Consider the following 19030-nt stretch of genomic DNA (forward strand, 5'->3'; position numbering starts at 1 on the left):
TAGCTATAGTCTAGGGACCATTTTGGGTATTTACTCTTTTTTTAAAGCAAGAGTTTATTTGAAAACTTGGAATGTGACTTTTGAAAGTTATTTTCTAGATTTTATTTTTGGTATTTGGCTATTCAAAGAAAATAAAGGTCATGTTCGGTAAAATAGTTAGTCTATCAGCCAATGCAATTCTAGCTTGTTTGACCACTATTAACCGTTTGACTTGGTTAAACAACAAATATGAGTGTTTGATTAATTAGATTTTTATAATAGCTTATTTCTCCAAAACACTAAAATTCAAAAAGATGCTCAAATCAGCTTTTTGGATTAGCTTTTTGAAAAAGTCATTTGGTATGTTATCAACTATCAAATAACAGTTAATTTACCAAACATCTTTCTACAATCATCTAATATATACTATCAACTAGCCAAACTCATTAACTCAATCAGCTGACAACTATTTGCCCTGGCCTATTTACCAAACACCTCCAAAGTCAATAAAAAATATTCATTCTAATTAAAGAAACAAAAATTCATTTCAATGAAAAAATATCCTCATAAACTTTTACTAAAATATCATTTTTCAAATCTCCTTCTGCTCTCTCTTTTGAACTCTCATATCGGCTCCATCACTTGTCTCACTTTTTACGAGAATTAACCAAGTCTATGTACATGTATTCATCCTCTTTCTTCTTTTTATTTTTATCTTCAAATTTAAGTTATTTTTTAAAACCTATATGTTAGATTTTTTACCTTCAATTTTTTGTTTTGTCCAATTTTTTAAAAATGTTTTTGCCTTTTAGAAGGCATAAACCAATTTTTTAGTTGCTACCTTCACACAGGTAAAAATTAATCGGATAATAATTTTGTTTACTTTTTTTTTTTTCATTTGTATAGATGGATAATTAATATTTTATAGGAGATAATTGTGTAATAATTTATGTTATTTTTTTGAAAAATGAACCAAATAGAACCAAAAAACAAAAAACAAAAAAACAAAAACAAAATTGTTATTTTTAACTAAACAGAATGTTAGGACAAGTGTAAAATAAATTTTTGTTATAAATATTCTATTTTGATGGTCATTGTTTCTCCAATTCCTTCATCTTCCCTATTAATGTTATATGTTGAAGATATGAAAGGTTATTAGATTGTATATATATTCCCTTGAATACAAACTACATGCATTTCCGTACAACTATACCGGTAGACTTGGGCTAATCGAACATCAAATTACAACACGTCATCTGCACGACTCGTCATTGTAATCTCCAGTGAACGGTACTATTGGTTGTTTTCCTGTGCATTTTATATTATGGGAATCTATGCCATTGTTTATGTATAAATATTATGTGTATATATGACTATGAGTTTGGTTTGGAACCTTCAATTATTGTTTCTGTGAAATTAGTGATAATACTTCTTGTCTGTTAACTACTTATGAGTAGATGAGCCCCACCAAGTAGACCCATTTGAGTTGGAAAATGAAGGAAAAAAGTGAGCTTTTGTCCCACATTGGTTTGGGAAGAGGATTTGCCCCACTATTTATACAAAAGCTCTTTTAAACTTATTGAATTGTATAGCATAGAGGCTCTCTCTCGCGCACAAGGGGGGTGCAAACCAAATCCCAAAATGAGATTGAAAAGGCTTGGCTTAAGCCTAATCTCGTGAGGCCTTGCGGGCATAAGATATGCGTGGAGCGTGAATTATGAATTTAATTTTAAGGTAGTGGCCTGCTGTTATAGCTGTTGCAAGGCTAGTTTAATGTCAGTTTGGGTAGAGGCACCAGAAAATTTACACATAAGAAAGATAATTTGCTAGCCTCAAAAACTCTTTGTCTCTACTCCTTTCTTAACCATACTGGTTAATCTTGCTCTAGTTCGCCGGATTCTTTGTTTGGGTGCTCAAACACTGAATCGTAGCAAGTTTTATCCTGGGAAGCCTAGGCTACAACGCTCCTAGCACTTGTGGGAGGTAGCAAATAAGGTTTTAAGGAAAGAGTGATCGCTTGACTCTTGCTAAAAACCCTACACCAAACACGAAGCCAATCCCTTCATCTTTCCTTCCCTTTTTCTACAGAAAATAATAATTCTTATATTTTAGGATTATTATTGGGTTATACCAACGAGATATCCAACATTACTTTCCATAAATTTACTTTTCAGATGATGTTTACTTCCTGGACTTTATTTTCCGAGGAAGTTTACTACTTCTCTTAGTTGGCATGCTTATTTACAGAAATTTTTCTCATGCAGGAAATCATGACCCTCGTATGCAATTGACTGGTTGCTAATTCAAAGTGAAATTATTATTTGTTCCATAAATCCTATATCAACCCCGAAAGGATTGCTATTATCAAAAAATTATGATAATCCTTTTTTGACTAAATTTTAAGATGTCAAAATGACGAATCTCTCTCGGAATATGACTTAATGCAATTCTATGTTATTTAAGGAGTAGTATGCTCCTTTATAAGAATGATCTTTGATTTATGTCATACATGATATAATTGGTTTGAATGCTATTTGAAAGATATAAGCGAATTATATCATATCAATTTGCTCAAAGCAAACGAGGGAGTGAATTATATCATATCAATTTGTATGAAGCTAATGATGTTACTCTTTGAAAAGATGAGGATACAGATTTTTGGAAAATCTTGAAGGTCTATTATTATTTGTCAACTTCCCAGCTTCATTATGATTGTTGTGTACCCTTATAATGTCGTCTGATATATATGTTTTCATATATGATTATATATGCATATGTTTTTTGGGTACGTCATATGTTGCGATACATTTTTAAAAATTTTAAAGACCTAAATTATCTTATAGTATGGCATGAGCTAGTGGGTCGCCCTGGGAATTTGTTTTTAGTGAGTTAGATTTATATACATCACAATGTAGCCTCCTTTATTCAAATGCATATTTTGTGAGGCATGTATGAAAGATGTTTTCTCATTAGGGACATCAATTTTGTATAATTTTGTTTTTGTCCAAAATCTGACCTACTGCATATCATAATTATTCCCCTAACACCTAGTACATGGTATAAAATTAAACATTTCCCATCTATGTTTTATTCACAATGTGTAGTCTTTTTCCTATATCACCAACATAGCGTACCTTTGTGGGCTCTCAAGGAAAACTGGATGTATATGTTGATTATAAACCTCCATCTGTTATTTAAATTCTTAGAGACCATGATAAGGGATCAATATATAATTAGGTACGTTGACTGCACACTTTATGAAGATCATCTCACGACATTAAGGGAAAATAAGAGCTCGAATTTAATAGAATGCCGAGAAATTCTATGGATGATTGATGAAAAAGATTTTCAATATCTAAATCCACGTACTAGGTAGACTGAACTAGAAGTTTAGAAGAGGTGAACTGAACTGGAAGTTCAGAAAATAATTAATCTGCAAATATATATTCTAATCATAAAAGGAGTGACTAGGGTCCTATATATCTTCTCCAACTTGGACCGTATGTATCTACCGATGCTCTTTGATGATGCCAGAAGCATGGGAAACACATGTCGGTATAAAAGACTAGAATCCGCGGAAAGCTAAATGATTACTGTAATTTGGGGCAAACAAATAATACCCGGAGTATTCGGGTTGTCGAACCACAGAGAGGTGGTGTACTAATCACTAGCTACTAGGTTACTCATATGAAACTAGTCCGAACAAAACTTGAAGGTTGATTGATTGCATAAAATAACAAGCAGAATAAAATAAGTAGCAAGATTTTGTAGACAATAGAGCAAAATAGGATTCTTGGGATCACAATGTTTAATCACCTAGTGCCAATTAACGTTTGTAATATTTGGTTTGGAATTAAGATTTGTATGGGAATGCAAAGTGGAATCGAATTACTCCCGTAATCTCTATTCCTAGTGAATTTCCACTCCCATGGCTTAAACACCCAATAAGATCAAAGATCAGCATTCAATTATTCCTAATTACTACCATCTCCCGATGAGCAATAATCTAGAATAAACTTCCCCTAATAAGTTCCCCTTTCCCAAGGACCAACCATTAGGTGCAATCGTGTGTGCCCTAATTTATGCCCCAACTCCCATTGGTGACACAAACATGACTGTGAAGCTAGTAATTTAGGCCTTTAACTACCAACAACAACAGATTAAAACAAGATTGCAACACAAATCATAAAACCAAACATAAATATATTAAGAAATTAACGAACTAGGCACATAGGTTCATAAACAAATTCACCCAAAAATCCCTAAGGAATTTAGCCGAGCATGGCTAAATTATACATAGCAAATATGAATAAAGGATTACAAATCATCAGAAGAATACAAGAATTAACCAAGCGATTCTCCCAAATCTCCCTGGCTTCCTCCTTGCTTCCAAAGACGACTTGAGCCTCTTGATTTCTCTCTTTCTTGTCTACAAAGAACTCTAAAAATCTCTCGGTATCTTTAGGGTTGAGGAAGGAGGGATTTTATAGTGGGTACAAAGTTGAGATGAAATAGGAATCTTGTACCAAATTGGACTCAAATTCTAATTCCTATATTTAAACAAAGAAATTGTCGTCTTTAATGATATTTAGAATTTGGAAGATTCCTTGAATTGCTAACTTTTAATATGGAGATATGAGCCTTGAAATCCGCGCAATTGATATTAGGAAAAGAGATCTCGCGCTTGTATTGAATTTTGCCCAGCTGCGCCACTTTAAGCGTCTGTTTTTATCCCAGAAACAGACGCATATTCGACGCGTCGAGAATTTTCTCGACGCGTCGAGACTTCCTGTGCGCGAATTAATTAGCTACTGGAAAATTTCGACGTGTCGAGCCCTTGGCTCAACGCGTCGAGTCCACTAGGCCCCGAACTCATCCAAAATTGCTCCAAACTCATCCTTGAACTCCCCTTGGTCATATCTTTGACCTAAAATGGTTCAAAAACACTAACAAACACCGTAAAATATTCAAAACAAGTGCGAACCATAATTAAATGATAATAGCAAGGAAAACATGTATTAAATAAGCAAAATTAAAGAGCTTAATTACTGTGATGATTCAAAATAACCATAAAAACAAGCACAGATGTGATAACATCACCCCCTCACACTTAAGCTTTTGCTTGTCCTCAAGCAAAACTAAGGAATAAAATCACAAGTCAAAACGTACAAATTACTCATGCTCTCTCTTGCACAACCTTTCAAACCACCAACCCACTTGCTACAAAACAACAAGCTTCAAGAATCAAATTAGTTTGGCACATAAGAGACCCATTTCCAAGCCAATAACCAAGCACCAAGAATTTAAAGCATGTGAGGATCAAATGTGCACAAATACTCAGTTGAGATTATGCACGATACGGTTCATGAATGAGATCTCTTAGGCTTGCCTTTCATACTCCCCTAGATCAAATCTAAGAATGCATGCTAAGATCAAATAGGACTTTATTTAGCTTGTAATGGGGCTACGGGTGATGGCTAACAAAGAAGTGGTATGGAAAAATTAATCAAAAAGAGAGAATGTCACAATTTATCTAAACTTTTCAAAATTTGGAAGAGATGAGATAATCATAATTCCAAGGAACAAATTTCTTTTAAGAACTTAGCAACTCTTTGGTAAAGTGGGGATCCAAACTCAAAAACTTTCAATCTCTTTTTTTTTTTTTTTTTTTTTCTTTTCATTCTTTTCTTTGTCTTTGGACTTCTTTTGGATATAGCAAGATAATTTTAATCCAAACTTTCATGACCTCCACACTTGAACATTTGTAACACTAGCTGCTTCTTTTTTTGTAGCACAACTCCATAAAAACTCTTCTTACAGAAAAGATAAAGATAAAAGTTTCATTCTCTCAAGGGTGGATGGGAAATATTTGGCCAAGGGCTAAGGGTTATAATAATGGGGTAAATCAAAGAAAAACAATCACAAAGAGGGGATAAGTGCTTAGCACTTATTTGAACAAACAAAAGGCACAATGGGGAAACGAAGGATAAAAATATATATATAGGGACAGGTTTAAAGGCTATGGCTAAACAATAATGGCCTAAATCACTTCAAAACATGCAAAACTTAGACATCACTTAGGGAGTAATGAGGCAAGTTCTAGCAAAAACACCCATGACCGGAATCTCACATAAGCCTTCACTAGCAATGCAAAACACAAGATCAAGGATTAATCCAATTATTAAGTGGTTAACAAAGCTATTGGCAAGGGAATAGATCAAATATGTGTTACACCTCAAATCATCCATCACAAATTGAGATGCAACAAGCACCACTAAAACAAACCACAAACCAACAAGAGAGAGTAATTGTAACTGCATGCTAAGACAAGTAACTTATTCACCAAAAATAGCATATGAGTCATCCAAGCAAAAGCAAAATTTTTTTAAATTTTAGAAATAGCCCCAGAAATATCCCCAAATTAATGATTCCTCCCCCCACACTTAAAACTTTGCATCGTCCCTGGTGCAAGAGAAAAGAGAAAAACTATAAAACAAAAATAATCACGAACTAGAAAGCAATAAAACTAAATAAAACGAATCTAGAAAGCAATAAAATTAAACTAGAAAGCAATAAATATGAAAGAAATAAAAGATAACATGGGGTGCCTCCCATGAAGCGCTAAGTTTAACGTCGCTAGCTCGACCTAACCTGGTTATGGAGTGCTCATCCTGGTTGATCCGCGAGTTTGATCTCATCACCCCATAGACTCTTCAAATGCAAATACTCATCATGGGTCACCTTGAGAGTAGGGTCGATGTGCAAAATTGACTTGCACTCAATGATTTTTGGCTCATCAAGAACATTAAATTCCACCTTTTCCTCCCCAAAGTCAAAAATCATGGACCCTTTCCTTGCATCAATCATTGCTCCAATAGTGGCTAGGAAGGGTCTCCCCAAAATGAGTGGAACGTCTAAGTTCCTTTGGACATCTATCACAATAAAATCACAAGGCACAAAATACTTGTCCACACGAACTGGGACATCTTCAAGGATTCCAATAGGCTTTACGATGGATCTATCTGCCATTTCTAGGGTGAATTGGATTGGTTTTGGCTCTCCCAACCCTAACCCTTGACAAAGAGTAAGAGGCATAACACTCACACTGGCTCCTAAATCACAAAGGGATCCCTTTAACGGCCGGCCTCCAATCACACAAGGAATTGTGAACTTCCCCGGATCTCTATGCTTAGGTATATTCCTCCCAATTCCCGGGGTCAACGCTTGATACTCTTGTGCCACAGCTACCATCTCTCGTTCCCCATATTTCTTTTTCTTAGCTAGAATCTCTTTCAAAAATTTTCCATAAGAGGGAACTTGTGAAAGCAAATCAAGTAAAGGAACTGAAACTTTCAAACTCTCAACAATCTCCAAAAACTTTTTCCACCTACTTTCTTTTGTTGTTTCAAGATTTTGAGGAAAAGGCAATGGGGGTACATACCTTCTCACAGGTTTCTCTACTTCCTTTTGAACTTGTGGATTATTTTGCACAGCAATTGTCTCATCTTCTATACCATCAAGTATCTCTTCAATCTTCTCCTCAACTGTCTTTTTAGGAGTTGATGCTTTGATTGGAAGAGGTTGCTCTTCAAGTACTTTGCCACTCCTTGTAACAATTGCATTTACATGCTCCCTTGGATTTTCAGGCATAGCTGGCAACTTCCCTGTGACTTTAGTACTTGATATAGAAGGTTGATTTGCTAATTGCCTTTCAACCATATTTTGGCGAGCTTCCATTTTATCCATCCTTTCTGTAATCTCTAACTGACCTTTAATCAATTTTTCCAACAAAACTTCCGTATTCGATTGTGGTGGGGCCTCTGAAACGGGAAATTTAGATTGAACTTGAGTACCTTGATAACCCAGAGGACCTCTATTAACAAAGTGTTGAGGGTTGGCAGCTCCCACTGGGTTGCTCCATGAAAAGCCGGGATGGTTCCTTGAATTATTAGGATGGTAGGTCCCTTGAGGTTGGTAAGACTGTTGATGAGGCCTATTATATCCCAACATATTAACTTGCTCCATAGAGGTTTGGGAGTTTAACTCGTCGATACAATCTCCTGAATTGTGATTTTGGCTGGTGATTTGGGCAAGTTTTTGAACCAAGGAGACCACATTATCCAACTTTGTTGACAAATCGGCTAATTGCCCCGCATCATGAATTCCTCCTACAAGCTTTTGTGGAGACCTCTCCGTGTACCAAGTAGATCCATTCATAGCAATTTTCTCCAATAGTTCCTCGGCTTGTGTTGGCTCTAGAATCATGAACGAACCAACCGAAGAAGCATCCACCAAAATCCTAGAATTATCAAGCAATCCTTCATAGAAAGACATCATCAAATCCCAACTTTGAAATCCATGGTGTGGACATTGCCTCTTCAATTCCTTAAATCTCTCCCAAGACTCAGTGAGGGACTCAATTGCCAGTTGCTTAAAGTTTTGAATTGCCCTTCTCATCCTTTGAGTTTTGGATATAGGATAGAACTTCTTCAAAAATTCTCCATGTAATTTGTCCCAAGTGTCAAAATGGTTATCTGGATGTGAGGATAACCAATCTTCAGCCCTGTCCTTCAGTGTAAAGGGAAAAAGCCTAAGTTTGACGACATCTTGAGTGACTCCATTTATCTTGAAAGTGCCACAAAGTCGTAGGAACTTGGTGGCGTGAGCATTGGGATCTTCCGTGGGCATCCCTCCAAATCGATCTGCCGCAGCCATGCTAAGTATGGCCGGATTGATCGCAAAGTTATTGGCCTCCACATTTGGAATATTGATGCTACCATGCTCCTCAACATCCGGAGCAAGGTAGTCAGACATTGATCTCCCTCCAGCTTGGTTTTCTTGTACCTGTGCCATCCTAGTTTGTTTCCTAAGAAACTTGACTCTTTTCTCAATCTCAAGATTCAAAGGTAATAATCCTTCTTTCCCACGAGATCGTGTACGCATAAAAAGCCAAGTTCTTAGATTCAAAGCAAAATCACACTCAAGAACAAGGAACTTGTTATGGATTAGCAAATAAATAAAATAAATAAATAAATAAATAAATAAATAAATGAACTAGACTCCTAAAGTAAGACTTTCACTAATGTCAGTACGTAACGACACCTCCCCGGCAACGGCGCCAATTTGATTACTGTAATTTGGGGCAAACAAATAATACCCGGAGTATTCGGGTTGTCGAACCACAGAGAGGTGGTGTACTAATCACTAGCTACTAGGTTACTCATATGAAACTAGTCCGAACAAAACTTGAAGGTTGATTGATTGCATAAAATAACAAGCAGAATAAAATAAGTAGCAAGATTTTGTAGACAATAGAGCAAAATAGGATTCTTGGGATCACAATGTTTAATCACCTAGTGCCAATTAACGTTTGTAATATTTGGTTTGGAATTAAGATTTGTATGGGAATGCAAAGTGGAATCGAATTACTCCCGTAATCTCTATTCCTAGTGAATTTCCACTCCCATGGCTTAAACACCCAATAAGATCAAAGATCAGCATTCAATTATTCCTAATTACTACCATCTCCCGATGAGCAATAATCTAGAATAAACTTCCCCTAATAAGTTCCCCTTTCCCAAGGACCAACCATTAGGTGCAATCGTGTGTGCCCTAATTTATGCCCCAACTCCCATTGGTGACACAAACATGACTGTGAAGCTAGTAATTTAGGCCTTTAACTACCAACAACAACAGATTAAAACAAGATTGCAACACAAATCATAAAACCAAACATAAATATATTAAGAAATTAACGAACTAGGCACATAGGTTCATAAACAAATTCACCCAAAAATCCCTAAGGAATTTAGCCGAGCATGGCTAAATTATACATAGCAAATATGAATAAAGGATTACAAATCATCAGAAGAGTACAAGAATTAACCAAGCGATTCTCCCAAATCTCCCTGGCTTCCTCCTTGCTTCCAAAGACGACTTGAGCCTCTTGATTTCTCTCTTTCTTGTCTACAAAGAACTCTAAAAATCTCTCGGTATCTTTAGGGTTGAGGAAGGAGGGATTTTATAGTGGGTACAAAGTTGAGATGAAATAGGAATCTTGTACCAAATTGGACTCAAATTCTAATTCCTATATTTAAACAAAGAAATTGTCGTCTTTAATGATATTTAGAATTTGGAAGATTCCTTGAATTGCTAACTTTTAATATGGAGATATGAGCCTTGAAATCCGCGCAATTGATATTAGGAAAAGAGATCTCGCGCTTGTATTGAATTTTGCCCAGCTGCGCCACTTTAAGCGTCTGTTTTTATCCCAGAAACAGACGCATATTCGACGCGTCGAGAATTTTCTCGACGCGACGAGACTTCCTGTGCGCGAATTAATTAGCTACTGGAAAATTTCGACGTGTCGAGTCCACTGGGCCCCGAACTCATCCAAAATTGCTCCAAACTCATCCTTGAACTCCCCTTGGTCATATCTTTGACCTAAAATGGTTCAAAAACACTAACAAACACCGTAAAATATTCAAAACAAGTGCGACTCATAATTAAATGATAATAGCAAGGAAAACATGTATTAAATAAGCAAAATTAAAGAGCTTAATTACTGTGATGATTCAAAATAACCATAAAAACAAGCGCAGATGTGATAACATCACTAAACCTAGTAGAAAATTTCATCAATTTTGAAATCGCTTAAAGAAATATGTCCTGAAAACATTTGTCTAGAAGGCGAAAAACCCCAGTAAATTTATAGGTGCACCCAAAATCATAATGTTGGGGATGCGGAACAACCAGTTAAAAATATCTTTGAGAAATGGCTAGAGTGTGGTTGAATTAGAAATTGCCATGAATTTTATATATATGGGAGAAATTTATGAAAAATGTTATAGTTGTCGACAACACAATTGCTGTTATAAATTGCTCTCGTTATATGAGAATCTGAATCCAAAGTTAGGCACTAGTAGTGCCCTGATTTTTTTTTTATTTTTTTTAAATGTAGAAAAGGAGAAATTAAGGCATATATAGCTCATCTCGCTAAAATTGTATTCTCTTTATAACATGTACACCATTTAATGTTAACCCTGTAGGTTACAAATGAGTGTTTGTACAAAAGAGAAATACAAACAATCTAGTGGTATGATATAAAGCGAGATTGACAAACTTAACATCATTATGTTCCACTAATTAACATCATTGGCAGTGAAATGTAAATTTAGATATGCAGTTCAGGAACGTCGTGACCGCAAACTTATAGCTAGGTCATTAGATGCTAATATTTATTTGTAAATCTTCGATGGATTCAATACTTTTTGAAATGAAAAAAAGTGAAAATCGCAATGTGTATCATTAAATTACAAAAGTGTTTGTATGACTTCAATATTATTGACTGAGTATTTTTCCTTTTGAAGAAAGAATGCATATTGAATGATTGAATTGACTGAGTGTTTTTTTCCCCCCGAAGAAGAAATATGCAAATAATATGTACCATTATGTATTCGTTAAAGAATTATTAATGGAGTTATTTTATTTATTATCTCAGTCGAGATTAATGGTTGTTATTGAAAGTTGAAACACATAGAGAGCTTGGTGATATTAGCTCATGCCAAAAGACGAAATTTTGAAATAAAAGACTTGGGAAACCTAAGTATTGTCTCGACCTAAAGATTGAGCTTCTCCTTGAAGGAGTTTTATACACCAATTAGCCTACTTGAAAAATGTCTTAAAGATGTTTTATATGGATAAGTATCATTTACTTATCACAATAAACGGTTGTCCAATAATCGCTTCAAGTAGATAAGGGACCATTTAGACTCGAAGATGATAATGAGGATATTTTGAGATTGGAAGTTCAATACTTCATTGCTATTGGAGCACTATTATAGAATTAGAAGTTCCATAATCGCATTAGGCCTGATATTGAATTTGCGATGAAATTGCTAGCAACGTTTATTGCTCCCCCTACAATGAAATATTATATTATAATGGTGTTTAACATATCCTCCAACATTTTCGAGGTACAAAGATTGTGACGTTTATGTGAGAAACCAATATGTGGTTTTGATGGACTACTTGGGTATTGTCTCTTTTATTTGATCCCTATGATGCCAAGTCCCAAACTGGTTATGCTATGCTTTTACTCCCAATGTCCCATATGAGGACAAATAAAGATTGTGTTGCACAAGCAAGTAATAGGTTTGTTAAGGGGAACCTCACAAAACATATTGCACCTAAGTCCTTCGACCCACATGAACTCTAGAAGAGTGGTAAAATTCTTGTTGAGAAAGTTCGCCCCAGTGAACAATCTGGCAGATACGTTCACTAAGTCTCTGCCTACATCCACTTTTGAGTAATATGTTTATAAAATTGGGAAGCGTAGGCTTAGAAGATTGTTGTCTTCAGGGGACGAATAGACTTGAAAGATTGTTATATTCAGGGTGAGCGACAACCCCTAGCTGCACTAGAATGGACAATATAGAAGACTTTTGAAATCATGAAGATTATGCTCCTAAAGCATATGGTGTACTATTTTTCCCGCAGGGTTTTCTTAAGCTAAGGTATAAATGAGGCAACTGATGCAGGTGCACTTGAGTGGATAGTCCTGAAAACCCTTGAAATCTTGAAGATTATTGATAGACATATTTTACACTCTTATTTTATATACATCTTTATAATATTTTTGCATTAGTTATTTATAATTATTTCATTTTAGAGTTTAATAATTATAATTATTTAGTTAAATAAGTGTTTTATAATAATGTTTAATTAATAATTTAAGTTTAGACTCCATTTAGTTTATAGTCCAATTCTATGGTATAATATTTACTATTATTTTTGTTTGTCCCAATCTATTTATACTATATATAAAAATAAAATCATGAACTTTAACTTCCTGCTCAATTCCTAAAAAATCTCACTTTCTACTAAAATATATTGTTTTCTACTTTACTATTCGTACTATAATTCTAGGTTAAAATTCGTATTCTAATATTATAAATAGTGAAATACAATTCCTAAGAGAATATATTGTTTCCTACTTTCCTATTCGTACTATAATTCTACATTAAAATTCCTATTCTTCCCAAACTTCACCCCTATGACCAGTTGAGCTGCGCATGCGGGCATTAAAATTTCTATTCGTAATACAATAAGACAATATATTATATCTGGCACTACAAATACTCCATTCGTAAATATATTCTATCTGGCACTACAAATACTCCATGTGTAACTCTTTGAACGCACAAAAAAATCTCGCACTACAAATACAAGAAACGAAAAATCTAACAATATTGTAGTTTTGGCGATTTGAAATTTTATAATCTATGCATTCCAACAATATTGTTTTTTTTAACTAATGGAGTCTATTTTTGTCGTCTCTGCTTTCGACCTATCTCCCAAGACGAGAAAAAGTTGTATAAGCCTCCAGCTCATGCGTTGTTATTTGTCATGGGAATATCCACGTTCCACAGTCAACCAACAGACAGTGGAGGTGCTTACTCCATGACTCCCAGGTGAATGTTATTAATTATAGTTCTATGATTTGTAGTAAACGTTGATAATTTTGATTTTATTTTACTAATATTTTGTTTCTCTAATTTTCAATTCTATTTTGGCGTGTTTGGTAAATACTTATTAGCTGATTGGGTATAACAATGAGTTTGACGTCTCTTTTCTTTCAGTTTTATGCATTGAGTTACTTCTCAACTCCAAGTGATTGTAATATTGTTGCTCTCTTGCAGGCATTTGCATCACAGTATATAGGGGTGTAAACAAATCAAATAAAAAAAAATCGATTCGTGATTCGAATACGAATCCGAATTTGAATACTTTTTTCGATTCAAATATATTTCGAATACGAATACGAATTAGAGTGTATTCGATTCGAATAGTATTCGAATATTTTCTGCTATTTAAATATAAATTTTTATTATATTTTATCTTAATTTATTGGCGAATTTTGTAAAAAAATGAACTTAGATATTTCGAATTCGAATATTTGAGTCGAATCGAATATATTCGAATAAACTCGTCGAATCGAATACGAAACAAATTTGAGATTCGAATATTAAACGAATATGAATACGAATATTCGAATATTTAGTCGAATTCGAATCGAATAGTGAGATATTTGACTCGATTCGATTCGTTTATACTCCTAACAGTATATATACTGCCAAAAGAAGAAGAAAAAAAAAACATAGAAAAATTATGTAGACACAAATTAAATTCAAATTAGAAAATGATTTGTTTAACTAAGAATATAATTATGAAATAGGTGGAATTTTATGAAGATAACTTACAGATTTTCACTATTTTTTTTTCTTGGGGAAATAGTGTTTTTTTTTTTTTTTTTTTTTTTTTTTTTTTTTTTTTTGCTATGCTAGGTTAAAAATGGAAACAAATTAATAATTTTTTCAATCTTCATTTAAGGAGTCTTTAATAGCTTCAGTTATAAGTTTTTTTTATTTAAAAAATATAATACAAGAGCGTTTTGGGAAAATGTTAATAATAATATTATTATTATTATGCAATAATAAAATAAAATTTATAATAATTTATAATAATACTAATAATAATAACAATAAAAAATGAATAATAATAATAATAATAATAATAATAACAATAACAATAACAATAATAATAATAATAATAATAATAATAATAATAATAATAATAATAATAATAATAATAATAATAATAATAATAATAATACAAAGCAAAAAAAAAAAAAAAAAAAAAAAAAAAAAAAAAAACCAAAACAAAACGTAACTGATGTGGAATCAACTTTGCTCTCACATCGTTACTGAATGAATAGGAGCTCAAAAGAGCTCATCTATATAATAGGAACATTGTTTCAAACTGTTGAAGGACCAAATGACTTTTTTGGCATTTTGTCTCCGGTCAAAATGTTAAAATGGCGGATCTGTCAAATAAAGGTTAGAGTGGTGTGTTAGAGTGGTGTGTGCCTATAAGATTTAGAGAGAAGAGGTACTGAAACAGTGAAGTCTATAGAGTGTGTATTCCATGATGATGGGGAATTGTATTTTTGTACTATCGTTTGTATATTTTTTAATTCAAAATGTTTTGTGATGGGGTGTGAACCTCGGCCCAAGAAGAAGTACAAAAGGAGAAGCCCAAGAGGGAAGGGGAAGTCCAAGAAGGACGAAGAAGCCCAAGAAGAATAACATACGACCCAAGGTGGGGAACCCGAATAAGTAATAAGGCCTGGAAGAGACTAAGGTCGAGCCCAGGAGTCGGCCCGAGCTTAAGGATAGGACTGGGACTCGACCGGATTGGTAAAGAGCCGTTGCACGACATTTATGATGGCATTGAAGAGCTCGGTCAAAGGAGCCGTTGGGAAGCCCAATAACGGCAGCCCAATGGCCCTGTAGCGTAAATAGCACTTAAGACCCCTTAAATGTACTTGAAGTCAGATTAGAGGGGGGGGGGGGGGGGGGGGCACCTATATATAGGCCCCTCCGAGAGTGTGAAGGGGAGGCGAGTCCAGGCCCAGAGAATAGAGAAACAGTTTTCCACTTTTATTCATTCCTTTCCATTTCGTTAAAGCTTTGTTGAAAGGTGAATCCACCAACCAAGGTTGTGTTGGACCTCCCTGGGCTCAAAAACCCTAAAACCAACACTGGCGCCGTCTATGGGGATCGAAACGAAGAGCCACGTTTGCTCTTGAGCAACAGAATTCGCAAAGGAAGAGAGACAAACGAGCGAGAGAATGTCTAAAGAACGAAGTCGCGTTCCCGACGGCAACCGCGAGCCGGAAGCCGACTTAAGAGACCAGCTGAACCAGCGAAACGCGCAAAGTCAGGAAAATGATTTGGCGCCCCGAAACCGACCCCCGCAGATGATACCTCTCACCCCGGAGCAGCTTAGGGCCATCGTACGAGCTATTGCTGCCGAGAATCGGGAGAGAGGAGAACCGTCGGTTTCGCGACCATCGCCGCGCAACCAGCAACCGCCCCAAAGGTCGAACGGGGATAGAAGAGAGGATCAGCGAGTGGAGGATCCACCGGCACGGTCAGTCCATTCGAGATTAGGCCCGAATGTGACGCGACAATCGGCGAGAAAACGGCTAGGGGAGAGAGAGCCCAGCCGCGCACTAGCAAACCAACGAAATCGAGAAGTCACTCGAGAGAAAACCCGCACCAAGAAGACTCGAATTCGGGCACGACAAACCGAGCGACTTACTCGTAATGATGAGCGACAGGTCGAGTCACAGGCCGGTGAAAGCACCGAGTCCACAGGAAATCACACCCGAAACGCCGAGGATGTGGCCCACTTGGCCCAAGAGCTACGGAATTTGAAGGAGCAAATGGAAGGTCGAACCAAGTCCCCATGTAAGACGTTACTCACTGCCTTGCCCTTCTCGGCCAAGATTATGGCGTATAAGATACCTGGCGACTTTAAGTTCCCTGAACAGGCCACCTTTGACAGATCCGGCGACCCACGCGAGCATCTTTTGAGTTACCAAGCTAAAATGCAAGTGCTGGGGGTTCGAGATCCCGTCATGTGCTGCGCTTTCCTGCCGACACTGAAGGGATCGGCGCAAAGATGGCTCGTGGCCCTGCCCCCGGGCTCAATTCATAGCTTCGAAGAGTTGACTAATCGCTTCATGAGTCATTATGCGGCTAACATTAAACCGCAAAAGGATCTAACACATCTCGGGGATATCCATCAAGAGGAGGGCGACTCTCTCAAAACTTACTTGGCCCGGTGGCAAAAAGAAATTCAGTCCATTGAGGAAGTAGAGGACCAGACTGCTCTCACCTTCTTCATCGAATCGCTGCGATCCGGCCAACTGTATCGCGACCTTCGGGACAACCCGGCCCGCCACATACGCAGAGGCTATTCACATGGCCAATAAGCGGGCCGATACGGAACAAGCCGTAAAACATAAACGACAACGAGAAGTCGGAGGATCCTCTGGGGGAAAACGAACCCGGACAGAGGTACGAGAGAGACGCCCAGATTCGGCCCGGCGACCCGAAGCTCGACGTGCATTCGACAGACCCAGCATCCAACCATATCGGCCGACCTCCCAGCATCCAGTACATGAAGTACAGGCTGTCGCGCCGCCTCCTACTGGAGAGCGCGCGGTGAATGAGGCTCCGGGTAAGTCATGTAAGTATTGTCGATATCACAAATCCTACACCCACAGCATGGAGGAGTGCTACTATCTGAAGAAAATCATGGAGGGGATTATTCAACAAGGGACACCGCCTCCCAACCAATGGCGAGGGAGATTTGTGGCTAGGGAAGATGGCGACCCCTCAGAGACGGTCGAAGGCAATCGCTGCAAGCAGTCGGCAACCGACGAAGAAGAAATCCAGTGGAGACAGAAGCCGGTTATCAATATGATAGTCGACGGACCAGAAGGAGGCGACTCTGCCAACACTAGAAAGGCCTGGGCTCGGCAATTGTACGTGCGGACGGTTTACGGGCGAGAAGGTGGCTCGAAGAAAGCATGTCGAGAGCCTATTGCCTTCACAGACAAAGATCTACCCACCGGCGAAACACCACATCGCGACGCTCTAGTCATCGCAATGGATGTAAATGGAGTAGTTGTCCGGCGAATCCTGGTGGACACCGGAAGCAGCGTTAATGTCTTATATCTCGAAACCTTCGTCAAAATGGGATTATCACGGGAACAGCTAGCCTCAGTCAAGACGCCACTGGCCAGCTTCACGGGCGACTCCGTGGAAACTGAGGGATCTATTGTTCTGCCCGTCGAGGTGGGTACATATCCCGATGTACAGAAGCTCGACATGAAATTCATCGTGTTCGATTTGGCATGCTTTCACAATGCAATCCTCGGCCGACCTGGTTTAGAAGATTTAGGAGCTCTGATCTCCGTTGAGCATCTTTGCTTAAAGTTCCGCGCACCAAGTGGAGTAGGTACGGTGCGTTGCGACAGAAGAGCCGCCCGCTACTGCTACCTACAAGCCTGCCGGGGTATGAGCAAATGAGAGATACAGGTCCATGAGATCACGGAACGACCTCTGAAGAAGACGATGCCGCCTCGCCCTGACCCGTCTCAACCAGAAAGGCGAGTGAAGATTGGAGTCGGCATTCGCGAAGAAGTGCGAGAGGAAGTTATCAAGGTGCTCCGGGAAAACCGCCTAGTTTTCGCATGGGGGCCCGAAGACATGCCTGGAGTGGACAGGTCTGTCATCTCTCACCGGCTCGCTGTCGACCCTGGCCACCGACCCGTGATACAGAAGAAGCGATACCTGGCTAATGATCGCCGAGAATTCGTCAAGAGAGAGGTAAGTACACTATTAGCCGCTGGCCATATCCGGGAAGTCAAGTATCCGGAATGGTTAGCCAATGTGGTGCTCGTGCCGAAACCACCAGCCTGGAGGATGTGTGTAGATTATACCGACCTTAACAAAGCCTGCCCAAATGACCCTTTTCCTTTGCCCAGAATTGACCAGTTGGTCGATGAAATGGCAGGGTTGGCGTTGCTGAGTTTCATGGATGCCTTCCGAGGGTATCACCAAATCCACATGCACAAGGCCGAAGAGGAGAAAACAGCCTTCCTAACCCCGGATGGCGTATACTATTATCAAGTCATGCCCTTTGGACTCAAGAACGCAAGAACCACATATACGCGAATGGTCGCTCGGCTGTTTCAGGATCTGTTGGGAAAATCCATGGCAGCGTACGTAGATGATATGCTGGTGAAAAGTCGGGAAGAAGCCAGTCATGCCGGGGACTTAGCTGACTGCTTCCGGGTAATGCTTAAGTATAATCTGTGGCTTAACCCCAAGAAATGTGACTTTGCCGTACAAGGGGGGAAGTTCTTGGGATACATGGTAACCAAAAAGGGCATCGAGCCTAATCCCGAGAAGGTGTAGGCTATAATGGACATGCAGCCTCCTGGCACTGTTAAGGATCTGCAACGGTTGACCGGGCGACTCGCCGCCCTGAGCCACTTCCTAAGCAAGTTAGCGGACAAGACTGTGCCCTTTTTCGAAGCCATGAAGAGGAAGGAAGGATTCGTATGGACGGCTAAGTGTCAACAATCCTTTGAAGAGCTGAAAAGGTATCTTTCCACACCTCCAGTTCTGTCTAC

The 19030-nt window shown here is 37.9% G+C and overlaps 1 protein-coding gene across 1 annotated transcript; it reads left to right on the forward strand.

Moving 5' to 3' along the window:
• The first annotated feature begins 17114 nt into the window (after positions 1-17114).
• Positions 17115-17921, forward strand: LOC109179971. The gene has a single exon (XM_019329447.1). The coding sequence runs from the start codon at positions 17115-17117 to the stop codon at positions 17919-17921; it is 807 nt and encodes a 268-aa protein (XP_019184992.1).
• The last annotated feature ends 1109 nt before the right edge of the window (positions 17922-19030 follow it).

Source organism: Ipomoea nil, unplaced genomic scaffold, assembly GCF_001879475.1.
Source record: "Ipomoea nil cultivar Tokyo-kokei standard unplaced genomic scaffold, Asagao_1.1 scaffold0982, whole genome shotgun sequence".
Lineage (NCBI taxonomy): Eukaryota > Viridiplantae > Streptophyta > Magnoliopsida > Solanales > Convolvulaceae > Ipomoea > Ipomoea nil.

Bases quoted from the DNA above. Each gene is read 5' to 3' on its own strand.
- LOC109179971 (XM_019329447.1), top strand. From the start codon at position 17,115: ATGGAGGAGTGCTACTATCTGAAGAAAATCATGGAGGGGATTATTCAA.